This window comes from Labrus mixtus, chromosome 6 (assembly GCF_963584025.1).
Source record: "Labrus mixtus chromosome 6, fLabMix1.1, whole genome shotgun sequence".
NCBI classification, from domain to species: Eukaryota; Metazoa; Chordata; class Actinopteri; order Labriformes; family Labridae; genus Labrus; species Labrus mixtus.
The window spans coordinates 21,898,144-21,914,909 of NC_083617.1; the positions used below are offsets into that span (position 1 = coordinate 21,898,144).

Genomic DNA, 16,766 nt, shown 5'->3' on the forward strand with positions numbered 1-16,766 from the left:
ATCTAACCTGTTGAAATGACAATGTGGCGAAGAAGTCGAGGCTTTTGGCTCGCCGAAGCTGTCATTTCCTCTAGTTCTCACCTCTCTCTTGAGTCAACTCCCTTGTTCCATCTAAGGTCATGGCTGGAGTCTCTTATGTCAATCTCACCTGCTGTGGTAAACTAACTTCTAAGTGTTTCTGACTGACTGGACTTCTAAGTTCAAGACTTGGCTCCTCCTGTATAGAGATTCCTCCACAGCCTGTTATTCATCAGAAATGCCTATTACCATCCAGGAAGAGTGGGCATACGGGTAAAGATTGTAATAACCCTCAATTACAAAAACAGATGTAGACACCACTTATGTCTGCTAGACTCATGGCTGTGCCACTTTTTAAAGGCATATTATGCAACTTGAGAGGCGACATTGTTTTCCCGAAAACTGAAAAAGGAGAAGAAAAAGACGCACTAAACTTATCAGGCCTCCCAAGAATTTGGGTTCATCCATTAAGACCGAGACCTGGTGTCTGGATAACAAACACTCACCACATTTGGACCAGAATGGAGTCTTTTCTCTTAGATTCCTGATAAAACAAACGTGACTAATGACCCATTTTTTTGACTAAACCACAGTTTCAAGAATCGTGAACAATGCAGCTGTTTCCACACAAGCTCCTATTATATAGCATATTTCTATTATATATGGTGCATTCACACAGCTTTGATTAAAGATAGTGTTGCTACACTAACATCCACCAAAGCCCAGTAACCCACAAGGCAGAAAAAGCAAATATCTTCAATTGTCTGGTTTAATCAACAGAACTTGAAGCCATCTTAAATCCTAATGTGTTAAGCAGAAGTCTACTATAATGGGTAAGTAGCTAATAAAACAGTTTGACATTAAGCTAAGATGTTTATTAGGTGAAGGGAGAGGTGCAGAAACTTACAGGAGGTCCTCTTGGTCCAATGATAGACAGACCTGGCTCGCCTGGCGCTCCCTTTAGACAGATAGAAACAGAGGAAGAAAGCAGAACAAAGGGATAAGATGAAAAGGGTGTTTCCCATGGTTTTCCCCTATTTATAATACAACACAAGTTCAGCACATTGTAGCAGTCCTCAGAAGATACACATCCAGCCACTAGCATGTGCTTAACATACAAATAGTCTTATTCCAACCAATTAATACCTCCTTTCACACAGCTGTGGAGGACATTCACAGAAATGCAAAGCTCTGGTAACAGTAGAAAGTTCCAAAGTATATTGATAAAACTGTTTGTAGGGTTAGTTGAAGCTAGCAAGTTATCGGCTAACATGCTAGCCAATCTTGAACTTGCTAAAGCTTATCTGTCACAATGGCTCTCCAAGAGAAGACGACTTTTATTGCAAAAAAATCTAGCTTGGAACAATTGACAAAAGGGCACTCAACCAATGTAACTCTTAATCTCATCTTATGCACTACAAATTTATAAACTTGGGCCACACACTGATCATGTTTGAAAAACGGTGAGCATAGATTCAAAAGAAGCTTTATGGTGCATGATAATTAGTAAAAACTTTATAGAGATGAACCCATTCAAAGATATCTCTGCCACAGTTGCATCAGCTTTGATCATTGTTCTTTTGTCTGTCTTACTGTAATAACACCTTGAGACCCTTCACGTCATTGTCTTATCAACAAGTTTCATGTACTCAACAAAACCATAAATTAAATAGGTTCAGAAATAAGCCTGTTACAGTTTTTTATGTACTGTCTGCATCTGAAAATAAACTTGTCTATGTATGAAAGCAAAACTTTCCCAGTCCAATTCCACAAAGCCCAGTGGCAGCATAAAGCTAAGCCAGTGAGATATAAATTGATATTTATGGAGCCCTGAGGCTGAAAGGAATTAAACAAATGTGTGGAGAGAGAGTGAGGAATGACAAAAAACAGAAATACGTCAGGACTGGGAGTCAACATAGATCCAGTGTGACAAGGACAGTAGTCCCTGTACATTGGGTGCCCTCTACCACCTAAGCTAAACCAACACCCTATGGCCTGTCCATGTCTGAAAGTAACGGCCATCCATCAAAGACAAAGGCCATTCTAAATATTTCTGAACAAATGCTTACTTTAGGAGGCCAAAAGTTTGTTTTCTTATTCTTGGTTTGATGACAGACAAGTCACTTAGGGGCCAGAAGGCAAAGGTACAGGCAGAAAAATGGTTCACGTCAACTGAAGCAGTTTTCAGTTTCTTCTTTGGTTTTCTACAGGTTTACTGCATCAGACAAGTGAAGATCTGCAGATACACTCCTGCAGAGATTGGATTACTCCGGTTTTAAGAGGTCAAGGTAACAAGGAAAACTTTAGAATCACATCTTAAACCAGGACCCAATCTGAGCAAATGCACACACACACACACACCACTAAATTATGTGGAATAACAAGCAGACAAAACTATGTAGATCTCATTTCCTCCTAAATTAACTTTTCTCAAGGTAAGTGTTCATCTTCTATGGTGGTTGGTTAGTGGCTTTTTTCCCCCTTAACCAATCCATCATGTCTGACTGTTTTTCCTTCCAGTCTTGCCAGTCTCTTGCCCAAAACCCTTTCCCACAGAACCCACAAAAGCCTTTTGTTCGAGAGTGCAGTGTCTGGAAAAGGTAGCTTTCACTAACACTATTTTTTACTTCAATTTACTTATCATAAGTCTGCCCTACTCCTCCTTGTCTGAAGAGACACTTTGTAAGAGATGATCTACAGCCAAGTACTGCCGAGTGTAAATCCTGGATTTCTTCATCCCCTCTGTCCTGGCAGCTACTGTGAGACAGTGTGGGCCAAATCCCAATTACTCTGTTACAATATGTTCCCTGCCTAGAAATAAAAAGGAAGTCTGTAGATTATTTTGGATAGGGGTTGGAAGAGTGATCCAAATATCCGCCGCTAAGTTGTCTGCTTCTCCGTTTACTGCCTTGGTGGTCAGGTTACTATTTCTGTTCCCTTACTAGTCAGGCAGAGGTTATAACAACTTCAGTTATGAATGATCATATTAAAGGTGCTTGGCTGACAAACAAATATGTCATTGTGGTATGACTGTGAAAATTTTGGACCTCGATATGACAAATCACGTTGAATTTGACGAAAAACAAATCTGTAAATCAGATGCTTCTGACTATGACAAGGCTGATACTGTATATGGGAAATGATGATTGTTTTGGCAAATGTGTAGCAATTTTGAATTGGCTTCCAATCCAACATGCACATTGATTTGCAAAATGTTGACCTGGAACAAGAGATTTCTCATTAAAGCTGAATTTATCTTTTTTTCACACCTTAAGCAGCGAAATATGTTAAATACAGGCTAGTTTGTTATGGGGAAGGTGTAAGCTTTGCTGCTGTACAAGTCTTACATGCACATAAAACATTACCTATCCTTTGGAATTGTGTTTCTGGCAAGGGTACTAAGTACAACATTTCTTATTTTTGCTATCATTTGGTGTCCACTAAGATAAATCCTGTTTCATTAGTCAATATTACTTTTTTGTTCTGAGCAGATGCTATGGCTGGAAATGTTAATATAAAAAAGAGAGCTAAATGATATTGCAGAGTTCAGGAACACAGATGTGTTAAAAAGTTAAACTAAAAAAATTGCCTTCCCTGACAAAACCATTTGCAAATTGTCCTTTTATGGGTACAAATAAAAATAATAACATGAACATTAAATAACAGGGACCCACTAAAAAAGCATTGGTACATTGAGCTTCATCAAGAACTCTGAGTAGTTAAAATTTAACGAGTACACAGCTCCTCATTTATCTTGATGAAACCTCCACGTCCGAGTGTATTTTCACTGATGAACTTATATTCAACCTTGACTAAACCTCAGCAGACACCGCTTCCTCTTTTATGGGTAGAATTTATTTTAGTGATGTGAATAAAAATGATTATTTTGATTTATAAGTTCCTGTAAGGCTGACGTTGGCAGATTAACTGAATGATTACCGTCTCTGTTGACACACTTCTGCAATTCATAAAGCCGAGTGGGAAAATTCAGAGCCTCCAGTAAAAATTTGTCTAACATGTAATTTCCACCTTGAGGCAAATATAAATCTTTTTTGTCCCAGCTGGCAGCTCGTATTTATTCAAACTTCAACATGACAGAGAGCTAGGATTTAACTGTTACACAACACACCAGTAACAATATTTATTTATATCGATGTATAACTCTATTCATTCTAAGGACTCTTTGAGAATCTCCTCATGTTCTCCGCTGTGGCCTCCATAAATGTCTCTGCACTTTCTTTGGGGAGTCTTAAATTAGAACTTTCAGACGTTTGAATGACAAATTGTTACGATTGTGTTTCATGGTGTAAAAGTTCAGGTAATCCAACCAGGGTGGGAAACCATTTACAGAATGTGACCCTGATACTTTTTTAAAATATGGACCTGTGTCCCTGATATAAATCACATGCTACCTGTACACACAGTACACAACACAGCATGGTACTTCTAACCTGAACCACCACCCACAAAGTTACAATTTAAGAAGGACTGAAATGACAGCCAGTTTATACTTCACAGTTTATCTCCTACTCATCCTACTTGGTCGGATGCATACATAGTCAACCATAGATGACCAAACAACACCAAACTTCAGCCAGAACATTTTAGGACATTGTGAATTTTGTCTGCTGCTTTTTTTTTTTTTTAATTTAAATAACTGTTCCTATTTTACACATGCTCCTAAACTTACCTTCTCCCCTGCTTGTCCTTTTAAGCCCTGGGATCAGTCACAGCAGACACAGTCGCATGCAAAAAGGTGTGAAGAGGAGAAAGACATAAGAGAGAGAGAGGAACCAGTGTTAGAGACATGGAGAGGGTTCGGGTCATGCAGTATCCTCAGGACTAGTGATGGGGAGGCGGTGAAAAAGCTAAGGGAAATCATTGTAAATGAATGTTAAGTGGAATTGAGTACTTGAAATATGGCCACATAAGAAATCCTCAAAACATATCAAATTACTTCTGTGGTTAACCCTTTACATTACAGGCCGTAATGACTGTATTACCAAAGTAGAATAGCTTTTGCAGCAAGTGGTTACACTTTGAACTACAGACTGGGTGGGCTGAAATGACCATCAAACACAAGCTGCCTTACATATATTACACAGCAAAAGAATATATTATTAACATGTGACAGCTGTATGGCAGCAGCAGAGAAGTCTTATGATTTTCTGTGTTGAATTTATAGTCTTGAAACATGTGCCGTATATACTGTAGATCAGTCATTTACACTCTCACTCTGTTGCACACCTGCTGTATGGTAAAGATGTCTTGAAAGGCCAGGGGGGGAAAAATATTGAGATCCATTTTGTGAGTCTGATAAAAAATGTTTTACATAATGTGTCCATGAGTCAAAAAACATGAGAAAGCAAAAAAAGGAATTAGAAAACAAACAATAAGAAGAGGAAATATAACACTGGTACAAAAGATCCCCCATATTTCAACAGAGGAAATGCTGGTATAAACCTTTTTTCATCTGTTCTTAAAGGGATACTTCACCCGTTGAAACATGAACCTGTATTGACATTGGGTCATATATGTAGTAGAAATGTGAAATACATTTTGAAGTTGGTGCCTTCTTGGCTGAGAAAAGGCAGAAAGTGTCTTTTTGGCTCATGTGGATGAAAGACACCAAATCCCAGAATGCACAGCACCGCAGGCCAATCCCACTAAGGTCAGGTTTACAGACATATTTACTTCAACACATAAGGCTGTTTCCTCAACTGATTCCGAGATTTCTTCCAGAAGGAATTGGTATCTTGGAAATTCCTGTCAGAAAACAGACTCTATGTCTGTGTCTATAGACAAACAGTGAGAGCACCAACACTACCAGTCCGCCCCAGCTCGAGCCGGCTCTGGCTCCTCGTCCTCACCGCCGCCGACAGGCAGGCCTTATGTCTCGGCTGCTGAGCTGGCAGCGGCCGATGGCGTCCAGCAATATAGCAATATAGCCAGCGGTGGCACCTGCGGCCAGCGGCGGCATCAGCCAAGACACAAGACTGGCCTGTCGGCAGCAGCCGTCTCGCCGCTGTATCGCCGCTGTATTTATATTTTCTCGCCATTATCAGCTTTCTCCATAGAGCCTGTTTGCATAGCTTCCAAGCAATATGGCGGACATTAAGTTTCGATTCTGGGAGTGAGTTCCCACCCACTGATCTGTGATAAGTCTGTTGCTTCAGTGATCGAAAATATGAGGAACTAGCGTTGTAGTTTCACCCCGCTAAGCGCAACAGCTTCCAATGACGCAAAATGACGATTTTTGCGTCACTGGAAGCTCCTTTTCAGACTTAAAAATACAAAGATTTCCCATCTCAGGGGAAAATGAGGGCGGGATGCACGACCATTCAAAAATACTACCAGGTTTCTAATGATACAAAGCTTAATGCAAATGGGTGAAGTATCCCTTTAAGTCATTAACACACAACTAACAGACTGACAAAATGAATTCCAAGACTTTTCTTTCACTACCTCTAGGGGCAGCAGTTGTATGGAGCTTTAAAACATGTTCAAGTCCACAGACAGCTTAAAGGTAATTCAAGGATATCTGTTATATCTTGCAGAAAAAATGATGGAATGTGTGTTAAAACAAGATAAAATAATCAGGTTAAACCATTGATTAATGAATGATTAATTGGGTATTCCCTGAAATATTGTCAGTAATAGTCTCAAATACATAATTGTGTGTTACCTCTGTTATCTCTGTTTGGATTTAAATATGTGATTAGTCATAATGTAGTGACAGAAACAGGATTGAAAAGGTTAAAATACTTGAACTGCCTATAATTCAATACACTGTTAAAATGTCTGTAGTAGACATCATAGTTGTAGTCCATTGATATGTGCATCAATCAGATAATTAATACTATGCATATTTTTTATATAATTTGCAATATAAATAACTCTATGGCATTTAATAGAAGCCTGTCTGTGTAAAATGGTCAAAGAGGATAATGCTACACTTACAATGTTCTTATCATCAATGACTTATTGATTAAAGGCCCCTGAAGCACCCACATCATTATTTATAGTGTGTGCAAATTGGTGTCTACAATCTTTAGGAAAAGATGCATATAAAGAATAAATATATATCTCATACCTCCCTAAGAACATATGTATTGCTTCAGCAAAGTCATAATGAATACAGCTACTTAAGTACATGATGCACAAACCCTTAGTCACTCACCATTCTCCCAGGAATTCCCATACTGCCTTTGTCACCCTATTGACCAATGCAGATTCAGAAGGAACAAGGGTCAATGATTAGATTAGACTGAAATGAACTCTTAAAGGGATACCTTGTCATGTAGACTTAAAGGCTAGTTATTCTTTTAGCACACCACATGAATCAAATGGCATCTACTTAAATACAATCTAATTAAATCAAATTTGACTTTTAAAGAAAAAGATAAGCTTTTCATTACTACCATTGTTTTTTAAATTACTGTGCGTTATTGTTTTTAAGTCTCAAAGCGATGGTATCCATTTAAGGAAGAATAATTGTATTGGGATTAGTCGGTAAACCATGCCATGCCCTATAATGAGGTTAAAAGTCAAGCATTCTACCACACTATCAAAACACAGGATGTAGTCATGCCCAACTCAAGAGCCCTGTTGAATATGAGAGGTTTGGAGTTAAATGTCAGTTACTCATTTAAGGCAAATGATTTCTCAATACCATGTGTCTCTTTCTTTCTGCATCTCCCTCTATCCCACTTTCCAACCCCAACACATTTTCAACAGATGGCTGTTTAACATAAGTCTGGTTCTGCTCCAGGTTTCTTCCTGTTAAAAGACAGTTCTTCCTTGCCAAATGTTGTGTAGTGATGTGCTCATGGTGGATGAATGTTGGATCTTTGTAAATAGTATAACAAACCTGCTCTTTTTATAAAGTGTCTATAGATTACATTTGTTATGAATTGGAGCTATTCAAATAAAGATTTATTGATTGCCAAAATGTTACTTTGATACATCGACTTAAGGCCCTGCTCCATAACTTAATAAATATGTGTCCATTTTGTAATTTTTACATCGACATAATTGTGTGTTTTCAAAAATACATAATACAAATGTTCAAATTGCCGTGCCTGTCAAAAATCCTGGAATCACTGGTAAATGATCAAATACAAATATTTCAATAACTGTTTCTGTCTGCCCTCATCAGTCTGACTTCAGACATATGCACAGTACTACCTATGCTGTCAATTGAGTTGTTAATAATTGACATGTATTTGATACAGTTGATCATGTCTCTTTCAGACACTGTGTAACATTGGGTTTGATACCAGCACTTGTAAATGGTTCTAGAACTACCTCTCTGATAGATTACAGTGTGTAAATGCTGGAACCATTTAATCTGAGTTTCTGTCATTAAGGTGTTCCACAGGGGTAAGTTCTGGGCCCTATCTTATTTACAATCTACATTAACAATATTGTTTTGTCTATAACAGACTGTAATATTCATCATTACACGGACAATATTATATTAGAGTGTTCAGTGGTTTTTGTCACTGATTCTGAGTGTTTGTTGTGCTTTACTGTGCTTGTAATCTCGACTGCATTGGAAATGAGGGAAACCTCAGTGTCCTTTTGAGAATGAATAACGGTTTGAAACACAAACACCAATCACTGTTGGTCACCAACTGCTGTTCTGATACCCATATCACTTTTGCACCCCTATGGTGATGACCTTCTTTACTCTTTGAAATGGAAAATCTCCATAAATACCAGTTGATGCACTCATGAGGTACCATAATTTACTATATCCCCCCACTAGTACATCTCTGGTGGTAACCTTTCACATGATGTCTGAGTCAAATGTAAAATAACTTCTTCAAAAGCTATATATCCAGTTGTGCCAAACTAAGGGTTTGTGTTGACGCATAGTCATGATGTCAAAATTCACCATGTCAAAAACAGGAAAATACCAGTCAGTGCCACCTTTCACCTTTCAATCAGACAGAGTCCCTCTCATCTCATGTGCTTTAGACCAAGTCTTGACATACTGTATATTTAGATGTGTTCAGTCTTGGTACATCAGATGTGCTAGTATCTCTGTTATTAGTATGAGGCATACATATTTTTAAAAGCCTCTAAATATCCGGCTACAGCTGGCCTCTTTGAAGCCCTGTCCAAGGTCCTGATTTATACCAAGGCCTTGGGGAGAGACTGGCACCACCAAAAATGGTTTTAATAGAGAGCTGGGGGCTTAACACAGCTTCTTACATGACTATTTACTGTAACCACAAAACACAACCTTCACTTCAGGAGGTTTTATAGCCGTGAGACAAATAGAGAGTTCTGTAAAACCTCATTCAGGACCTGTGTTGCATTATATTCAAAAGAAACCTTATCGCTGCTGCACTACTCCTGCTGCTGTTTGTCCCCAGAATCTGTCTAATTCTATTCCATGCCTGGAAAGATAGGCTGTTAGACATGTAACCAGCCACTGCTCACAAATAATATACACTCACACACAAACTATTGTCCAACTTCCAAATGTCACCTGTCACTCTTTCTTGTGGTTTTCACATTTAGTAGGGCCTTGGTAGTTTGTTTCAAAAGGATTTATGCCAATCTTTAGTATTTCAAGTTTGAGGTGTCTGAGGAGGAATATTTAAATTCGGAATGAGCCTCAGCTGGACCATAGATTCAGTCCAAACTCACATGCTCACACATACACATCCAACCAGTCAAACAAGTCTACTCACCACTAGTTTTGGTATGCTTTGGAAAATAGACACCCATACAACCATATTTGTTTTCATATTGTTTTGCAGTGGAGCAGATGAAGGTACTTATCTAATGTCAGTTTGAATTAATTATGAGAGAGTAATTCATTCTTTAAGTGCATGTTAGCAGCCAAGAGGTTGACAGGAATCATTATAAAATCTGTAAACTGTTAGCTGGGTCTACCTGCATGACGGGAAATGTATTTTGTGTTTTTGCACGTGTGTGTGTGTGTGTGTGTGTGTGTGTGTGTGTGTGTGTGTATTTGCATGGGTGTGAGGTGCGAAGGGAGCAGTGCATTTATGATTCATCCATCATATCACTGTCTACCTCCATTGGTTATAAAGACCTACATATGTCACATTCCTAAACAACCACATTCTATGGAAAACACGACTCCCTCATTTTCAATTCTTACAGGTCCTCTTTCTAAAAACCACAGCCTTCCGCCCTCATTCAGTCAAAGGCCACTCCTGATTCAATTTCCCGCTGCGTGACAGCTGTAATCAATCACAAATCCTGGAAGCAATACCATCCTCGCTTTGACACAAAATGTCAGCAAAACCCAAGCAATGGAACAAAGCATGGGGCCAGTTTCTGCTTTTGGCTTTTTCTATGGACCAGTTACACCAGTGTGCTTGTCAGAACAAAATGGGGAGTTTGCTGGTTGTAAGTGTGAACCAGGACAGAGGTCAGTTATTAGATGGCCACCTGCTGTCGTGATTGGAACCATGTGGGTTTGACATGTTGGTTCAGCCGAAAGAGGAGGTGAGTGTTAGACTAAAGACAAAAAGACAGGAGAGGACAATAAAACAGAAGCAGTACTTTTACGAGAGATTATAAAAGCTTGACATTCAAAGTGTAGCAAAATATAGAGTGGGTTTTAATGAAAAAAAATAATAAGGAGGCATAAACTTATCCAGCCAACAGTTTAAAAGTGTTATCAATAGGAATTGTTAAAGCTGTAAGCACCCAGGTCCACAGCAGTACTGACATTTCTGACGTTACTCAAATGACAAGTGAGCATAAAATATATTATTGGACTAGAGTATTTGACAATTTGTAACTGAATGCATCTCGATATTACATCCAGCCTTGAATGGTTGTTTTTCGGTGTCAGACTTGTGATCGACTTGCGACCTGTTTAGGGTGTGCTCCGCCTCTTGTCAACTGGAAGCACCAATCCCAAATTAAAAGCAGTGTAGATAATGGATGGATGTATTGGACGCATATTGGAGTTCCAAAATAGGCTCTGATAGTGTGTAAAATATGTTCAGCTGTTTAAAAAATAATCTGTCAATACAATATATTTCTGTGTTTCGGCTAGCTGGCTGCCTGGCTGGATGGCTACTTACAACATTTTATTTGAAAAGTAATAGCCAATTTTTTTTAAAGATATATTTTTGGGCTTTGCAAACCTTTATTTTAGAGACATGGAGGACAGTGGATATAGAATGACATGTGAGAAAGGAGCCACATGTCGTATTCAAACCTGGGCTGCCTGCTTTTAGGACTATAGCCTCTGTACGTGGGGTGTGCAAACTAACCACTCGGCCACTGGTGCCCTGTTGGTGGCCAAATTTGAAGAGCAGGGAGTGAGAATGGGCTGGTATGTTAAATGTATGATAAGGTGTAAATAGTTGTATGGCTTTTATTGATTTTATGAAGGGTTTTTTGTAAGTTAATCCAAATATCCAGAAAAAAGACAAGAACTTCCCAGGAGAGAGCAGGCAGAGAGATCAATACTGCAGTGGTCAATATCTAAACATGCGAAGGCTATACAGAGAAGACACAAAGACACAAGTTAAAAAGAAAGTTACCGGAAAGCCTGATCGTCCAGGAGGACCCTGAAAAAGGGGTGAGAGAAAATTGGTACAAAAAGAAAGTAGATTTTACACATAATGAAAGATATCTGAACAAGGCTCGAATCAAATTTAAAAACTATGAGAAGGTACTATTTTATACAAATATGGCCTCATTGACAGCAAACAGACAGAACATTGTCATTGCAGTAGCATGCATCTTTCAATACATTTCACAGGCATTGAGTGAAGTATAATTTCAAACAACACACTTTTTGCTGAACACAAAGGACAAACAGTTTCTACAGTTCACTACACAGACTCGTGCAAAGATTGGTTTTGGGAAATCACATGCTGAAAGTTCTTATGCTACAACAAACCCTTTTACAATTCCTAACCTTGAATAGCATGCTAATGCGGATATGACAACATTTCAGGATGTCGGCCTCCTTCAGACACAAATCACAAGGAGCAAGGACACAAGGGCTTTCGGTAATGTCCAAGAAGAAGCATATTGTCCAAAGTCAAGTATGTTTTGTTTTTGAGTAGAATACAACATAGCAGCTCTTAAGTAAAGGATGGAGCGCTAATTAGCAGGAAGTCAAAACAGGAACTCTTGACATTTTAAAAAACCTACTGAGGCATTGACGCTTCACAGAGGAGAATGATAACTGCCGGCTCTTGAATGCTGGCATGTCATCAATATCCTACCCTGAGGACTCCAGTGAGAGTGCTGCACTTCCCAGAGAGATAGAGAGAGAGAGAGAGCGAGAGAGAGAGAGAGAGAGAGAGAGAGAGCAAGAGAGCTAATGTGTGTGCATAGGTGATTGCTGGCTGAGAGCAGCCGTAATCCTGGATGGAAGATATGTCAAACATTCATCTGAGCTCTTGCTTATTGGGTTTGATTGATATTTAATATGTTGGAGACATACATGGAGTGGCTTAAATTATGAAATTTGGTTTAATGTTGTTAAACGTTAAACCAATTAAATAAATTGTCTGCAAAACATATTTTGTGAGCATATTAATATGGCTCAAAAAAACTAGGTAATTTGCATCACTCTGAATATGACATGTCTTATACGAGGGTCTTGGTAATACTCAATTCTGATTGGTTTTAGGGTATGAATGAATTCTTGACCTAATTGGTAACAAGTTGTCTTCTTACAACGTTACAAATTTAGTGACTAGGATAAGATTAAGAACTTAAAATAATAGTGTGAAACTTCTTGTTTCAACAATGGATTTGTTGTATTTACTGCAGTAAAGATCAACATTGTCTAAGAATCTAATGGGATGCTCTTTTTTTACTCAATCTCTTAGGTGTTACCAGGTACTGTATATGGGTCATATGTAAAGTTTTAGGGTTATTTGGGCAGAATGCATGGAAACAGGGTTGGTTTTTCCCCATGATATGAGCTTGATGATGCACTTGGAAATGTCCATCAACAGTGAACTCACTGGAAGCAACAATCCTTTCATTTTTCTTGCTGTCCCCCTTTGTGAGTCGCCATCATCATGAGGTTGTAATGGAAGTGGAATGAAAGCATCAAGCTTTAGTGGAGCACTTCACATTGGATGGATAAACATTTCAGAGCCATCTTTCCAACCTCCTAGTGGTGAACTGTCACAACGCTGGCCAGCTATCATATTCTTTCTGTTGTTGGCTGTTTATTCTGCCAAATCCAATCAATCCCTGTAGCAATCCTTGCTGGCAGTAACCTTTGAGCCATTTCCATCACCTGACCTTCCATGGCCATTGACTCACCTGCCTCCCATTTCCCCCTTTCAAACTTGAGGTTTTATATCTGCCCAATTCCAATCATTCCCTGCCAGGATGTACAGTATAGCTCACATCCAGCTGAGCTTTCCAGCCTGGGTTTTTCTCACCATTTGCCTGATGATGTATTGTTAGTTCTATTCTTTTCAAGCTGCTAAGATAAGTGTGCTTGATGTGACTGATTACCTGGTTTTTACCGGTGCTTTAAAATAAAATCAGAATATGAACAACCCAATCCATTTACTCTGACTGTGTAACTATATCCCCTTTTAGAGCTCTTGTGGTTTCTGACCATTACAGTGTGTTTGGTAAAGAGGATCTCTTTTATAACTTTAAGGTTACTGTTCATCCAATTACAGCCAATGGAAACCAATACAGCAGCCACAAGGAACAGCTGGAAAGTCCAAGTGCCAATGTGTTGGTGTCCCTTACTTATTTATGAAACCAAACCACAATTTTCCAGCTGGACTCTTAATTTGATACATTATGCTGATTCATATGATAACCATTTATACTTGCGCTACATTTTAAAGATTCCAGGTCACTGTGGCTATTAATTGGCTCATTAGTTAAACATATTTCTACCGCATAGAAGGTTGGCAGTGCATAGAGGTGCATGGCCAGGTGCTGAGTGTGAACAAATTCCCTGCCAGTTAGCTACTGGGTCTTCAGGGGCCGTCTGAAGGGCCAGAGGTCACCCACTGCCGGAAGGAACCCTTCACTTGAATTACACAGTAACCCTCCAACATGTGGCTCCCATTTGGCAAAGTGCAGCTGAATGAATGAGAGGGCAAGGAGGGGGTGATGGGAGAGGGGGGTATCTGGCCATTTTACGTGGGATGTATGGTCCCCTGGGTGCACATGCTCAATAAGAAGTGAGGTTTGATGTATAGGGGAGAAGTTTGATTTACTCTATACTTATTGATGTTATTTTACCCAGAGTCTGACTTCAGTGTTACTCCTTTTTCTGAACTTGAATACAAAGAAACATTGGCATTAATCGTCAGTGAATCAGGTTACCTCCTCAGCCAAGCTTGGTTAAATATTTGTTCTTATCTGACTCGGTAAATTGTGGTTCTGTGTTTTGAGAAGTGCCCCTGCTGTTTTCCTGTTCTGCCTCATCAGAGTCAGATTGTGTTATCCATCATCTTTGTTTATTTAAAGCTGTGTTGCATGCATAAGACCTATTTAAAGGTCAACAGGGCTGAGCCCTTGTGATTTGACCTGTGAATAGTCATGTCCTTTAATATCTTTCATTTCAGTGGATAAACAAAAAAGTGTATTCATCGACACTTTAAAGCTCTGTTGGGTTATATTTCAAATAAATACATCTCTGAAAGGATATTTTAGCCTTGAGATATAACAGTAATCTTATACTGTGTTCCTACCATTTAAAATGCAAGTTGGCATCGGAACCATGCAGGAAAACATGTAATCAGGCTTTTGCTATTATAACCAAAGCTGCCATGAAATCTAAGCGGTGAACTCAGCAAAAATGTCTCAGTAGATGCCTAGTATTTTTAAGGATTGAACAACAGCTTAAGTACTCCAAGCATAAAGTTCCCTGACATGTTTGGTTGACATTAATAAGGCTTCAAAAACATACAACAATCAAATAATCTTATACTGGCAATGTATTTTTCTTATGAGCCTTATCTGTAAAACAGGAAGCTCAATGGCTGTCAAACTGTGCCAATCTGTTGAGAACTAATCAATGTAACCTGTACTTAGTTGAGATATTACTTTTGGATGAATTCTTTCCACAAGTCATCTCTTCTTTATCACTCTAAAACTACAGCAAGACTATCATTCATTTTGATATTTACAAGCTTACAGATTCAAGCTTCATTAAAGGATAAATACTCTTGTAAGCCTTTTTACCCTTGAAAATGTATATTTTCTTTTCTTTAAAAATTTCTGATCAGCAGCTCATCTGATTTTTTCTCATTTGTTCTTTTCTACTTTTACAAGAGACATTTTCTGAGAGGGATTTTGCCAAATAATAGTTTTTTAACCTATGATTTTTTTTGCATAATTCTGCATATTTTTGGGAGAAAATAGCTTAAAACCTAAATTACTCAGCTTAGAAAGGATAAGGTGTTTGCCACACTGTAAGTCAAGCAAGATGGACATTAAGAGACTGTGAAATCTGACCATGTCTTGAAGTCCAAAACTCTCAGATCTTGTGGAGGTATAAGTCTAGTGAGGCTGGAAAATCCACCTCGCTGTTTGACCTTCCTCTGTAGGAGCTATCCGTCAAACTTTCCAGGGAGGAAGATTTGGCAGGGGTTATTTTAACACTGACGCAGATGTACAAAAGTCAAACTCATAGTGGCCAGATGTTTGGAGTAGTGTTCCTAAACCTTGTGCCATCAAGGCACAGGAGTGAGAAGGTTTTCCATTTAAACCAAAAGCTTGATTTCAACTGTTTGCATGCATTTACCAAACCTATAATTTGCTGATCATGTGCAGATTTGCCTCAGACTGAAGTCTATTGCACTACGTGGGCTGGAAGACTTTACACAGGTCGCTGTATTGCATCACAAGACAGAAACTCAATCACAGTCACACCTACAGGCAATTTAAAGTCTCTAATTAAGGAAAAAACTCAAGTAGACATGGGGGAACATGCAACACCCACACAAAAAATCAGCTGGACAGCAGATTTTAACCCTTAACCTTCTCTTGGTAGTGTTTGTGCTTACGACTGCTTATCACCAATTTAACCCCTTATACACGTGCATGACACTCCTTGGCAAATTGTGCACGAGCAAATTGTCCCCATTGACAGACTCAGTTGACCTGGATTTTATCGAGACTTTTTCCTGCCTTCCCTCTAGTACAAAGACATGTGTGAAGTCTAGGTGAGCCGATGTGTTAACTCAGCAGGTGATAGTCTGGAAAATTCACAGTAAGCAAGTGAGCGCAGTTTCTTTGCTTTGTACTCGCTCTTGTTTACCTCAGTGTGGGAATGCTGAAGCAGATTTCAGATGAATAGAATTTATTCTAAACATTTGTTCATGACACATATTGTTGCCATCTATTCAAAGAAAGAAACAAATGATCAGTGCAACCAGCTATACTAAATGCTTTATGTGGCTGATACCAGCATCACTGGCATCAGACATGTTGGCGCACACTTCCAAATTCATTTACTTCACACCAAAGTGCAAAAAAGAATGCCAAAAGTTACTTTACCACATGCAGATCACACAAGGGTCAGGTCTACTTACTGGAGGTCCTGTAAGACAAAGAGAGACAGAGGACAAATTTAGGTTTTTAGTAACAACATACATAACATAAGTAAAGTCTGGATAATTAAAATGCCCTGTCTATGATCAGTTATACCATAAACAGGCCTATGTGGAGCTAAAATGAGCACTGAATTCCTGAAAGCTCTATAGAACTATACCCTGCAGACTATGTATTTTTTAGGATAATAA

At 38.9% G+C, this 16,766-nt stretch overlaps 1 protein-coding gene across 1 annotated transcript in view; it reads right to left on the reverse strand.

Annotated features, from left to right (window-relative positions):
• Positions 1-16,560, reverse strand: part of col13a1 (collagen, type XIII, alpha 1) — a 58,907-nt gene extending 42,347 nt beyond the window's left edge. Inside the window, exons 1-5 of the mRNA XM_061040516.1 lie at positions 16,557-16,560; positions 11,562-11,588; positions 7,199-7,234; positions 4,709-4,735; positions 926-976 (exon numbers count right to left, since the gene is read on the reverse strand). Coding sequence (XP_060896499.1) covers positions 926-976; positions 4,709-4,735; positions 7,199-7,219 — 99 coding nt within the window. The 5' untranslated portion in view covers positions 7,220-7,234; positions 11,562-11,588; positions 16,557-16,560. The remainder of the gene's footprint in view (positions 1-925; positions 977-4,708; positions 4,736-7,198; positions 7,235-11,561; positions 11,589-16,556) is intronic.
• Between the last annotated feature and the right edge of the window lie 206 nt (positions 16,561-16,766).